Raw genomic sequence first — 14,146 nt, forward strand, 5'->3', positions numbered from 1 at the left:
GAGTACTTTGAATATTTCAGATAATCCTAAATATTTAAATGTAACACATAAAGTCGTGTTATCCATGTTTTTTAGTCATCTGATCGCAGACATTTTGTGATCCTGGACGTTACTGACTTTTTACCTGTTAAACATACGGACAATTGATAAAGACACCAAATCTCGACTAGTAATTGATTTTGTTTTGCTGCGGTGGTGAGATTATCAGGTCCCCACAGTCACCATGTGGATATCTTCACTATCCTTCGGTAGAAACAAACTCATGATCTTAATCTTACATCTGACAAATTTTTGAGTCACTGGATATCTTTTGTAAGAGTGTTTATGCTCTTATTAAAGATAACTAGTTAATTAGATAAATAAATAGAAATACAAGTCCAAATAAGCAGGACATCAACACGCTGTCGGATCATCTAACCGTTACTCTTATCTCCAACATTTGGACTTTTTCAGATTATTTTTAAATGATGTCAAGTAAATACTTACTAAAAAACCCAGTGTATATTATTTGCAGCCAAAATAGTCCCCAACAAATTTACGTATTTTTGAGTAACGTTTGTTAGCGGCTTTAGCAAATTACTTAAGCTTTAAGAAAAAAACCACAAACAGTATTTGTTTTCTGTTTGTTAAAGATTGATGCTTTATCTCAAACTTTTTCAGTTCCTTTTTTTTGTTATTCTATTTTACTGTTTAGAGTGAAATATTTATGATTGACTTTATCTCTGAGTCAGTCTTTCATAACCGTCATTTTTCTCTATCTCTGTGAAGAATGGTGGGTCCACAAGATCACATGATTCTGCTTGATCATCAGTTAGATTAACGCTCTCCTCTCTCTCTTTTCCTGTCCCCGTCTTTCTCGTTGTCTATCGACCAGTCGATACTGGGGGGCGAATTGGGTTTGGGGAGTCCCGGCGCGGCGTCGCCCACCAAGCCGGCCGGTCAGTACTACCAGCACTACGGCTCCAATCCACGGAAGAGAGCGCTGCATATGGACGCCATGGGTGAGAAGCCGCCAACACATACACATTATACATTACATTTGCTATTGACATTCACATTAGCAGCTATGTTGAACTGCTGTCTCTATCTCAAAGTCTCAGTGAAGGGATGTTTTTTGTTTTTTTTCTTAGAGCATGGAGAGAAATAATCAGACATATAATAAACCTACAATAAAAAAACGTTATTATAAAAACAATATACAATCAGTTGCCAGGTAAGCTTATTATATTGCAACACAATAGTCCTGCAATAAAACACCTATCAGTGTATTATGATAATTCCTATAAGTACAGCTTTTAAAATTACAACAATAAACGGAAACCTTCATGACGGCTGTTGTAATAGATTATGTTACGCTTACCTCGGTGGATTTATCTAAATACAATTAATTAAAAAAATCTCCATCAAACCTGTCGACGTGGGACCGCAAGTCTGTTTGCTGTCACTTTAACCTATAGATTGGTTAGTTTCACCCGCCATTCAACTACTAACACAACCTGAGCCATCAGTGTTGTTTCTATGGTTACTTACAGTATAACATCCAGCCCCTTTCACACTGAAAAGGAGTAAAAGCTGGAAGCATTTTGGTCGTTAGTCTATGGAGAGTCTTTCATTGGGATTGTGACCCAGAAGAGTTGTTGTGGTATTGCTTTCTTAAAAATGGTTCAATCAGTTTGAATGATGAAGCTTTCAGCTTTCAAATGATGTATAGTTTGTCAAATTTGATATCAAACGGGTTGAAGCCATTTAAAGTACAGCAGCAGAATTTTCTCTCGGCCTGCATTAAGGCCGGTGAATGCTGGTAAAACGCAAAAACTTTGCTTCTTGGGGGTTTTGAGGTCCTCCGAAAAATGAGTGGCCAAAAACACTTAAGACTGAAAACAGCAACAATAAAGCAGAATGTCAATATCTGTATGCCTTCATTTGCATTCCTAAATCCTAACAGATTACCTTTGCGGTGTGCTGTGTGAAACATTTGAACCTGGACTGATCCCAGCTCACAGCCACTATTTTATACAACATTGTTGAAGGCCGACTTCTGTGTGACCGTCCTGTCTCTCCGTGTCTTTTCAAAGAAGTGTTTAAGAAAAGAAAATGCAGGGCAGTCTTTTAAAAAGCAGGACAATAGTGACCGCGGTGTAGCCTTGGTGTTAGCCTCAAGAGGACACAAACACACACACACACAACAACTCTGGGCCAATTTCCAAAAAAAGACGCTCTTTTCATTTTTCCATCAAAGTCTCACCTTCCAAGTTAATAGACTGTTCCTGCGCGCCCCTTGAGAGGAACCCTGAAAAATAATATAAACATGTCAAAAGCCTCCCTTCATTTTATCAAACCAAAAAGGAAAAAAGAAATTGGACCCTGTCCTTTTTTGTAGCCTGTCTTTTCATTTTCTGCATTGTATTGTGTTGTGCTTGTTTGCAATGAAAGCTTTCTTTGTAAATATATCGACGGCGGTGGGAAAAGTGGCCTCGCTCTTTCCTCTCCGGCTGATCGATTAAACTCAAACAAACCTAACAAGAACCTTTTTTTTAAAAAGACAAATAAAAGCTTCTTGGCCTGGTAAACCCTCGTGTAATGTTTTATTGTTTTTTCTCTTTCAGACATTCATACAAAAAAAGTACGAAAGGTCCCTCCTGGCTTGCCGTCCTCAGTAAGTGATAACATGCCTTTTTTTTGTTAGTTTTATCATTATTGCTGAGGTATTATCGATGCTACGAGTGTGTGAGTGTGAAGAAAAGGCTGCTGATGCTCCTTGGAAACATCGAGCTGGTTTTGTGGCAAGAAAAGAAAAGGCAGTAGAAAAAGCATCGCCTGCCTTTGTGAATTTGTAGAGATGAAAATGATGATGCCGTTGGAGCCGAGCTGGACACAAACAGCTGTTGGCTGTTATGGAGTGAATTGGCTGGAAGAGTTTCATGGCAGAAAATGTAAAGAGTTGTAGTAATTATTTATTCAATGCCTGTTTTTTGTGAATGTAAATTAAAGTCTGAAAATCATTTGTTATATAACCAAACACATAATAATAGTATAAGTAAGCAGTCTTGGAGGTAGTTTTCCTTTTATCAGTGATTTGCTCCAATCTATCAGTGGTATTTGGGACTGAAATGTGCAGTCGGTCTCCACAGCTGCTGGATGGAATTGGTTTTAACAGGTTTGAAAGGACAGAAAACTGATGTCTTAGAAAAAGGAAAAACAGTGCGCTGCCTGGCTTTGTGAATTTGTGGAGATGAAGGTGATAATGCTGTTGAAGCTGAGCTGGACACAAACAGCTGTTGGCTTTTTGTCATATGTCCCTGTTTGTTTATAAATCAAAAGAGGCAGAGTTTAATTCCAAAAATAAATCTAACAAAGAATCTGCTCCAAATCTTGAAATTAAAAACTAAAGGATTAATGAAACCTGAATGCAGTTTTTGGCAAAAATACATTTGTTGTTTTTGAGACAAGAATGCCCACATTGTAGACAATGTGGTGATTTCCCCAAATCTTTGCATTTTGTTAATACTTAGTTGGAATTTTGGAATGAAAAACTCAGTTGATATGATCAGCTGCTGGTTAGAGGATTAAAATCAGTAGAGTTGAAAGAGGAAGAGGAACCAGTAACAGTCATCCTTTAACAAAATGGATTCCCAACAGTTCTGATAATCACTCAATCAATGAAGTAATTTACCAAATAGTTCTGAAGTTTTTCAGTTTTGTTTTGTTTCATATGATTGTAAACTGAATCTCTTTCTAGTGTTGGACTGCTGCAGATACTTACGAGCCTGAATGATGTTGTCCTAAATACTATTTCTGTTTCTTTTGGCTGTAACCGCAGACTACCGTGAAATGTATTTCACGGCAGTCTGATGATTTGCTGTTACATTGTTTCGTAAATTGTGCAAGTTGAAGATGTGGCCTGTTTTTGTTTTATCTTTTTTTCTTTTTTGTCATTTTATAGAAGTATTGCAGCTCTAGCGCTTATTAGATTTATTTCTAATTTTGACTGAGAGGTGTTGTACACGTGAAGAGTTTTTCCGAATGCTGACCTCATTAATGGCCAGTTAACGATGGCTGAATGTACGGCATGTCAGATGCCTCTTTGGCTCGGCGGGAGTCCGCCTTTCTGTGGCCTTGGCCGGCTTTGTCCCCGCATCCTGCCCTCTTTCCTCTGCCTCTCTGTGTCTACAACAGCCTGCAGCAGCCGGGGGAGGGAAGTGGAATCCAGGAGAGTATAGGAAATGTGTTAAAAATAGGAAAAGCAGGGAGTAAAGAGCATGCAGTCTGTTTGGCAGGTTGTTGCTGATGATCATTTTTAGTGTGTGAAGTGGAAGGATTGGACTGGATGTCCAATAATCAGTGCCATTGCTTTATTTTGATATGAATTTACCATCAAACTATACAATTCAAAGCTGGACATTTTCAATATTCTGGCAGTTGTATATTCATTCAATGTACCAAAAAACTAAAACGTTTTCTTGGTGCCACAGGAGAATTTAGTGACAGTAGGAGGCATTGTTTTATCTATGATGGAACTAAAGACACCAAACGTTGCAGCTGTGAAACCCTCAAACCGCTTGATCTGCTTTAGCTTTGCCCTTTTTTCTTTGGGCTTGTCTCCCTAAAAGTTGTTGCCAAGATGGTGTTCACTGAAAAGGTTTTATTTGCATGGTTAGAACACAAAACACTATAATGGATTTTTCCACATATGTTGATAGTGGTTTGAAGTCTGCAGTAATTTTTCAGTAGGAAACAAAGACTATAATTGTTACCTGATCTTAAGGAAGTTGTTCAGATGTTGTAGTAAAACCAGTGGGAGTAACACATTACAAAGTAAGTAACATGTGACTGTAATTCCGATACTTTTGGCAATAACTAGTAATGCAACAAATATTTGTTTCGACCATAACGACAATCACTGAAATCTAAGTGGGTTCTTAAGTTGTTACTTTAGCCTTGCGTATAAGTAATGGCCAGTTGCAGGCAGGCAGTTAACTCCTCCGATTTTCTGGCTACCCCCATCCAAAGGATGGAGAAGAGTTGGCTTTTGAAGGTGTATGGAGAGCGACCAGGGCAAAACCGCTGCATTGCGCCGTGCAGAAGTTGAGGTTCGGAGTGACGAGGCAGGACCCAGACGGGGATCCACCTCCAGCCTCTGTGCATACCCCAACATAAAGTTTGGTATCCAACCTTGGAGTCCGCCTCCAGGAGTGCGTCATTTAGCTGGAGGTTGGGGACACTGGGTCATCTGGTCAGAAGTAAGGCCCTGACTGCAGAGGTCTAAGGCAAACGCCAGTCCAACCCCCAGGCCCAGCCTCCACCATGGGTTTATCTGTGGACGAGAATGGAGATCTGGATCTGGATCTGAAGGCTGAAGATTAGAATCTGCACATATCACACAAATGCAATTTTATCTGCTGACTATCTGTGCACTAACTGACCCAGACTGGACTAGACATGTTGCCCAATCAGTCAGTATGCCTTAATCCGATTTCTGATCGGCTCAGCAGTTGTTAGGAGTGTCCCCGCCTTTACTCACATTATGTCCCTCACGGGGCATATTTGCTGCTGCAAATAAGTAGCATAAATGTAATGTGTAGATGACAGGGTTGGTTTGTTGGGATCTTTTTGAAACTTTCCCTGCAACCGAGTACTGACCCTGTATTGCCAAATTGGTGAAATATTTTCCTAATTTGCTTTTGTTTTGTCCATTTTCATGCGTTTTGGTCTCACTGCCAGAGTTTAAAATACCAGTAAAATTTTGGTAAAGGGTACATTTCAGATTTTCAATTTTGACGAAAGACAAAGGCCTCTTAAAGGACTCTTTTAGTTTTTAGCCATTTTATTAATGGTTCTCAAGCATCTGATGAAACTGCTTATTTTTATTAAATGCAATTGAATTGTCATTGCTAGCTACCTTCCAGTTTAAGTGGAATTGGTTCATTAGTAGTCGGACTCAACGGAGCTGACATCGGTGGGCTATTTCAGTCTCCATTTCCCTTCACTTCTGTTATCTTCGTGTTGCCATTTTCGAAATCAACAAAAACCTCCAAGCAGCAACCTACATTGTGAAAATGGCAAGTTTTGATGAGATTTGGATGATGCAATAAGGCAGGCCTTCTTGGTTCTTTTCAATCCTTTGTGAGGATTGAGCCATTGGAATGACAGGGCTCACCTCCCAACGTGCAAATGTTCACCAAAACAAGTTTCTCCCTCAGCAAAACTTTACAAGGCCACCACTGTTGCATCCTGGACTTGGTGCTGCCTGAAATGATTGTGATTGGTTTAAGGAAATACATTCAGGATGTTTTTTTTTTTTTTTCTCCAGTGCTGACATAGCATGGTAGAGACAGGTGTTGCCATTCGAAATGTGTGTATTTTTCAGTTTTCAACCACAACCACCTGCAAGTGATTGGGTATTATGCTTAGCTTCTTAAACTCCTGACCACCTTCCTTATGTCTTGTGTCCTGCACGAGAACATCACACTTCTGTCTGACTAACTTGTAGAGTTGTAACAATCTCTTGTCAACAGTGATGTGATGCAGGTTCAGAATCTTCCGCTTTGCCTTCATGTCTGCGGTGCTTTGAACCGTCTCTCTGCAGTAACCCTCTCTGTTTCCACCCCTATGATGTAAGTAATCCTGCCTTCTCCTCCCGTTCACATCAAGAGAAAACGAACAAGGAGAGGACCTGGTGCCTGTGAAATAAAGAAGTGCTTCCACTGCTGGAAAATAAATTCACAGCCACTTTCCACCAGCTTGTTGGCACAAGCATCAGCTGTGCGGGAGAGCAGAAAGTGAACTGAGAGCTTTGTATGGTTTAAATGTGTTCCATTTCTATTTTAGATGTCTTTGAATAGCAGCGGCCCAGGTTCTGTCATGTCATGAGTCTGTTTTAGCATCCAGGCTTAATTGGAGGTCTAGCTTTTATTGTGAAAAAGCATGTGATTGCTGACAGGTGCTCATTTTCATCTCCACTTGATTTTAGGTATTCGTTGTAGTTCAGTGTTTGTGGATTATGAAGAAGAGAAACTCTAAACTTTGTTTCTGGCCGACCAAAACACAAACATACTTTAAGAACCTGACATTGTGTTCAAGGACTGACACTGACAGAGGCAGCAACATCATCTGGTCTTTGTGTTGTGATTTGTGTCCAGTGATTTTTCCCTGTACATACATGCTTAGAGAACAAACTAAGTAAAAAAGCCAGTACCTAGGTGTGCATGCATTTTAAATGTGTAAATCCATCAAAATATTAAAAAACACAAGCAAGAAGTCTCCCATGCAGCATATATCTAAATGACTGGTTCCATGGCAACATTATACATTTCGTTTACGTTACCGAGGTCATGATGGGAATAACTTTGGCAAAAATACAAATTATATCCTTCCCAAATGGATGTGGTGTAGACTACCACCTGAACATCCATTAACATAGTTGTTATATCACTGTAACACAAACACAGACCTCTTCCCAATATACTGTATCTATTCTCAAATTGATATATGTACAAATGCAGTATAGGTGGTTTGTAGAAATTGCTGACCTTTTATTTTAATGATTTTTTTTTTTAATTTTATAAAAGCGGTCAAAGAACATGTAATATTGGAGGCATTTGTAAGTAGTTTCACTTATCCTGAAAAGATTATCGTATATGACATATATGAAGAATGAATTTGTTGAATCATAACAGTTTAGTTTTGTTAATATTGCAGGCAGGGATGTCGATTATTTTTTTTTATTACAGACTGGCTCTTGTTGAATTTTAAAAACATACAAAACATTTCAAGAAATTCATAGCTTGTGTCTCGCTGTAGGGAGTGAGCTCATAAGCATGTCAGTTGCTTGTTTTTTGACTCAGGTCAGTCCTGCAAAGAATTTGTCTGCGAGTTTTCCCATTTAATTTTTATAGCTCAGCATTCAGATATCTATTCAGAGATTCAACATTCCTTCTGAATTTTATTTCTTTGAATGGTCCGGCCTCCTAACCTGCTGCCAAGAGCAACGCCGAGGAGGCTGAAATGTGTTTTCATTCATGCTTCCAGCAGCCGAAAGAGTTATTTGTCATCGTCTCTTTAAATATTAAACTCTTTGATGGTTTGATGATACTTTTTTGCGAGGTCTAGATTTGTTTAGAAATGAACTAAACATCTGTTAACCTTACTAAAATCCTTTTGTTTAAAGGAAATATTTTATATGTAGCTGTGTACTAAGGACAAATTAAAAGTTGATTTAGTGAGTGATTTAATCCTTGTCAAAATATTTATCGTCTAAAACTTTGATTATATCTAATATTCGTCACTACTGTAGATTCTATATATCTGGCATATATAATGTCATATATGTTAGATGAAATTTCAATCCTTGTTTGGTTGAAAGGTTGATTGTCTCTTTTACATGGTAACACAGTCTTAATAATGTTTTAGTCTTCTTTCATCAAATCCTTCTCATTTTGATATATATTAACTGTAGTATCATCATAAATATAGTGTTAATAGCCGCTACATTAATCCAAAATCCATTTTAAATTGAACAAACATTAGTTTGATGCTGCTGACTATAATGTTTAAAATACATTAGATTATAAGAGTGAGTGAAGCTACTAGTTAGAAGTTTGAACATACACTAAAATGTATAATTTTTAACAACACAGAATATGTTACAGTATAAAATATCACTAGGTCAAAGGTCATCAGATTATTTGAATTAATGATGTGTGTTTTTTTAAATTGATACAGAGGATATTATAGATTAATATATATATATATTGGATTTATAGAAGTACAGAACCTCTATAATTATACAACAGGACTGCAGCCTGTGTTGGAACCTATTATTGACAGAATTGTCATAAAAGCCAGACTAATGGAAATTAAATAAAGATTTTGAACTTTTGGAAGAAGAAAAACAAGAAGTACAACAATGTAACTGCCAAAAGATAAAATATATAACATCCTCATGTCTAAAGGGTGATGCTGGATGTCTTGACTGCCAAGACATGAAATATGTGTGTGCGTGTGAGACAGAGAGAGAGAGAGTGTGTGTGTGTGTGTGTGGGGGGGGGGGGTAATTATATGGCAACACAGAGGCCAAAAACAAAAGTTCTCTGTGTGCGCAAACTGGCTTGGAGTAAACAGTGTGCATACACGTGTCCATCCGAACATTTGGGGATCAACGTTAACCAAATTATTTCCTAAGGCCCCAACCTAAAACAAAAAAAACAAAAAAAAGGCTGTCATTCTTTTCAAGTCTACCTTAACTTGATAGTCTGATGCTTTAGTTCCTCCTCCTGTTCCATGCTGACCATGAAGAGACCCCCCCAGTGGCAGGACATCACTACTGGACACAAGAGTGTATCTTCCAAAGTCACGACCTTGTTAGTATTAAATTACTTATTTGTATTTCCCGACTGAGCTACTAGGTTCCGTTGCTGGGACAAAACACATAAACCTACACATGACTACCGGGGCAACGATACTCCCTTGATTGGGTTAAATGCTTTTCAAAAAACATTCTTTTGATCAAATTTTTGTACCAAAGGAGGATTTTAGAATCTTGCTGCAAACAAATTAGTGTCTGATCAGTTCACAACACGTTCAGTTCATAGGATTGAATTAGGCTGGACTTGAGAAAGTTTAAACCTTAAGTTAACTTTACTAACCCTAGACCTGAGTCATAATTCTCAAATAGATATAGTGAGGCCCAGACATAATTGTAATAATTTTCTAAAAATGTCCTTACTTATCAAAGGTCTAATCACTTGAACAATTTTTGTGAGCAGGTACTTGAGAAGCAACCGAGTTGAGAAAAAGGGGTTGAAACTTAAAAGTTGTTCACCAAATTGCGAAAATTCTATAGCCTTTTTTTTTTTTTTACCACCTATTAATAATTATGTCAGATTTTACATATGATCTTAAAAAAAAAGTATTACAAAAAAAAAACGTTTTGATACCGCCCTGTACAATATTTGACGACCAACAAAATGTGTTTCTATTTCAGCTCTTAAGGGTAATATTAAGTATGAATACATTGGATGTCGCTAATTAAATCTATCCCAACAGCTATAGACTTACCTAGCGGGAGTCGGTTGTTATTTTAGCTGTTTTGGTATAGGCTACATATTTTACTGTGATATAAGATGTCAGAGTCATATTGTACTTTTTATTTAGTAATGACAAAATATGTTTGCTATTTACTACATTCTGGCTTCATAGGTCAACATTGTTCTCACACAGTTTTGCCATTTTTAAGATTGATATAGCTGTGTGAGTGCCTGCCTTTAAATGAGAGTCTTGTACGTCTAAAACAGTTTCCTTTAAGCCTCACTGCGTTTGTGCCGCCATACATGTGCTTCGTGCGATCACTTCAGTCACTCCTTAGTTGCGTAAAGCTGCATAAATCTATTTGTGGTCACTAGGGGCAGAAGCAACAACTTTCCAGGCCACAGTTTGATTATTTTTTTCTGTAAGAAGTGTCCACTGTGTGCTCCATGACACTTCAGATGTTGGCTGCTCTGCACACTTTGTGTATTAGGAATGCTAAGAATACATTTAGTCTTAAACGGGACTTCTTTGGCGGTTAACGGCTTGATATTTTGTCTTTAAAATTGAGTGACATTTTCATCTTTTAAAAATGTACTTTTGTTTTAAAAACCTCAAAAGAAACTAGGTCATACTGAACTTGATTTAAATATTTCAAGTGTCATTTTATTGTCTTTTAGCTTATTTTCAGTGATACTTGAAAGCTTCTTATGAAACTGGTTTTTGGCCTCTTCTGTTTTCTTGGGTTATTTTATTGGACCTCAAGGTGAAATTTTTCTGTATTTTTTAAGTGCCTTTTAAACACACTGTGTTTTATGTTTATGATGTTAATTCATTTTAAAACAACATGAATAGACTGATTATAAGTGTTTGCATATCTATTGTCATTTACACAATTTTTCAGAAGTGTCATATTAGTGTGTTTCAACTTGTTTTCCTTGTTGTTGTGTTGCTGCCCTCCCATATGCTCTTTCTTGTGAACACACTTCACTTAAGGCGACAACTCTTGTCTGTTTTCTTTTATCTCTGTTTCATATCCACTGCGGGCGATGGGTCTTTTTCTTTTAATTAATTAATTTCTTTTTTTTTTGTCTCCCTGTGCCGCAAGTTTGTTATTGTTGTTTGTCAAATTTAGTTTGCTGAGTTGATGATTTACTTTGAGAAACAATTAAACGTCACTTGAGAGGAGAGCGTGGGATGTCTTTGTAATCAAAAGGAAATTAGGCATCAGTTGCTAACATTAGCAGGTTGCAGAGTGCCGTCTCGCTGTTGTTTTTCTTTGTCGGTGTTGGGAGTATTACACAATTTTTTTTTTCTTTTAGATATCATTGTTTTTCTTAATTTGTTTTTCAGGCTGATAAAATCTTTGCTCGTCCTCAGAGCTTTGTTAATGCTGACTGAATAGACAATAAAACACACATATAAGTTAAGATTATCCCCAAAAATGACTCTAATGAAACCATAAAAGGGAATAAAAATTAACCGACAAATTGTATGTGGAAGCATGTGTTTGTTTAATAATAATATCAAGTCCATTTGTGGCTTTTTTCCCTCCTCTGATAACCATAAGGGACACACACATATACTGTCACAATAGTAATATAGGAATAATATAGCATTAAAACATATTGTATTTAGTATTTATGTGTGAAGATGGTCGCTGGTTAGTTAAATTTTAACAAATTTGCTTGCTTATACAGGATGAACAGGAATTGCATTTGTAGATTTGTATTTGTTTATTTATTTATGTGTTTGTTAATTTGCAATTGTGGATAAACAAAGGAGATTTTATTAAAGGCTGGACTTCGGGGAATTTGTGTCTTTAAAATTGAGAATATAAAAATAATCTTAAATCATAGTTATCAGTTTCTGGGTTTTTTTTTTTTTTTTGTATCAAATCAAAATAATATAGATATACTTGTATTCTAACAGAATCCATTACATACTTTCCAAAATAAAAATTTGCTCCAAGTCTAAAACATAGTCAATAATTCAGTATTTTAAATGTAAGTATGTGAAGCTCTTTTTTCCTAAATGCATCATACATTGAGGATGGTCACATCAATAATTTCTTACATTTCTTTTAATGACAGTTGAATATGTGATTATCTTAAATAAATTGCTGCTTCAGTTTCTTCTTGTACAAATTATTCTGGTTGCAATACAAAAAATTTGCCACGCCCAAATTATAAGTGTCAAAAGTTCAACATTCATTACACATCTAAAACACAGAGAAAGCAGTGTGTTATACTAAAAACCAAGGCTAAAGATTTGATTTCTAAAATGCCAAACAGCCATAAAATCACATTTTTACCTGAAGCTCACCATTCAGTATTTTAGTTTTAATTAAGAAGATCCAAAAGTGTGAAGAGTCTCATCTTCAGCTCCCTACCAGCACCAGCCTTTAAAAACAGACATTGGCTTCCTTTGATTTTGGTCATTTAAAGAAGGAATCCTGAGTTGTCAACATTTTTTTGGAGTCATTTTCAAAAGCAGACTCCTCGCAGTCGAAATATACTCAAACCCAAAGACGATTAAGTCCTCCTCAGCGATCTGACCGGGGCGATCTGCTCCCATCTCTGGCTATTTCCTGCTCTCTCTCTCTCTCTCTCTCTCTCTCTCTCTGTCTCTCTGTCGCTCTCTCGCTCTTTCTCTCTCCTCAGCTCAGATGTGGTTTTGTTTAAAGTCGACAGCGTTAATTAAATTAAGCCAGGTCTTGCAGAAGGCACAGTAGGAGAGCCGGCAGTCCCCGGTGGGCCACGGATGGAGGAGGGATGGGGGGGCCGGGGGGGGGGGGGGGTGTCGGTGGTGGTGGTTGGAGGGGGGTACAGGGAAGCAGTTTGGAAAGCTATACTGCCCCCTTCAGACGGCCCCTGGCACAACAAAAAGGCGAAAAGGCCCTAACAGTAAACTGCTGCTGTGGGCTTCTACTGTCTGTTAAATGTTTTCTGTATCATATGAAGGCAGATTTTTCTGAATATGAACGGGCACCACCATGTTGGAATTTAATCAACGTATTTTAGACCTAAATACAAAAGAGCTACCCAAGAGATCCATAAAGCATTTTTCATAAACGTTCTTCAAGACAAGGGCTTAAAAGAGGGCAGTTTTTAAAGTGTCAAAACCTTGGGCATCTGTAACAGCCTCCACTCTTCAGGCTTTCCACCAAATGTTTAACCTGTCTGTCAGATAATCTGCCATTCAGCCTCAAGAGCATTACTGAGTTCCAGCACTGATGTTAGGTGATAAGGCCTGGCTCACACTCTGTGTTCCAGCTAATCCCAGAGTTGTTGAATGGAGCTGAGGTCAGTTCGACTGGTAAAACCATTTTCATAGACTTGGCTTTGTGCTGAGGGGCATTGTCATGTTGAAACAGGAAAGATCGGAACTGCACATTGTTGTCTAAAATACCTTTGCATCCTGAAGTGTTAAGATTCTCTTTTACTGGAGCTAAAGGCCATAAACCACAAAAGAATCACACCTGTCAACTTACTTTTGTGTACTTTTGCGTTATATACCATATACTGTATTATATATATTTAAATATATTAGAATTAAATACAGCTTTATAAAGGTGCATAAAGAGTGTAGCACTGATGAACATGAAGGTTCCCAGGAACATGAAAATTCCAGTTTTTCTAAAAAATTGTTTAACAATAATTGCAAAATATCAAAAAATATAAAACATCTTGAAAATATTTAATGACATTGAGAAATGTGAAAAAAGTTATGAAAATAGATGGTAATCAGCATCAGCTGATGGGTTGATATAAAAGAGTTAAGAGACTCAAATGTGTGTGCGTGTGTGTGTGTGTGTGTGTGTGTGTGTGTGTGTGTGTGTGTGTGTGTGTGTGTGTGTGTGTGTGTGTGTGTGTGTGTGTGTGTGTGTGTGTGTGTGTGTGTGTGTGTGTGTGTGTGTGTGTGTGTGTGTGTGTGTGTGTGCGTGCGCACACGTGAGTCTGTGTGTTTATTTGTGCAAGCCTGTGTGAGCATGCTGTTTAAAATTAGCAGTGTTGTACTGGGCCTTGGCAGAAGATAAAATGAGAAAGAGGCTGCAGAGCGGGAGGGGTGACAGAGAGAGGATTCATAAGCATCTTTGACATGTATAGAGAACCAGAAAATG

The 14,146-nt window shown here is 37.6% G+C and overlaps 1 protein-coding gene across 6 annotated transcripts in view; it reads left to right on the top strand.

Moving 5' to 3' along the window:
• Positions 1-14,146, top strand: part of tcf4 (transcription factor 4) — a 248,444-nt gene that overhangs the window by 140,187 nt on the left and 94,111 nt on the right. For all 6 annotated transcript variants that reach the window (XM_069706317.1, XM_069706353.1, XM_069706335.1 and 3 more), the window contains 2 exons: positions 875-1,001; positions 2,607-2,656. In XM_069706317.1, coding sequence (XP_069562418.1) covers positions 875-1,001; positions 2,607-2,656 — 177 coding nt within the window. The remainder of the gene's footprint in view (positions 1-874; positions 1,002-2,606; positions 2,657-14,146) is intronic.

Source organism: Brachyistius frenatus, unplaced genomic scaffold (assembly GCF_029030835.1).
Source record: "Brachyistius frenatus isolate BFR_SWC_R1_liver_20210118 unplaced genomic scaffold, ASM2903083v1 Contig_3, whole genome shotgun sequence".
Lineage (NCBI taxonomy): Eukaryota > Metazoa > Chordata > Actinopteri > Embiotocidae > Brachyistius > Brachyistius frenatus.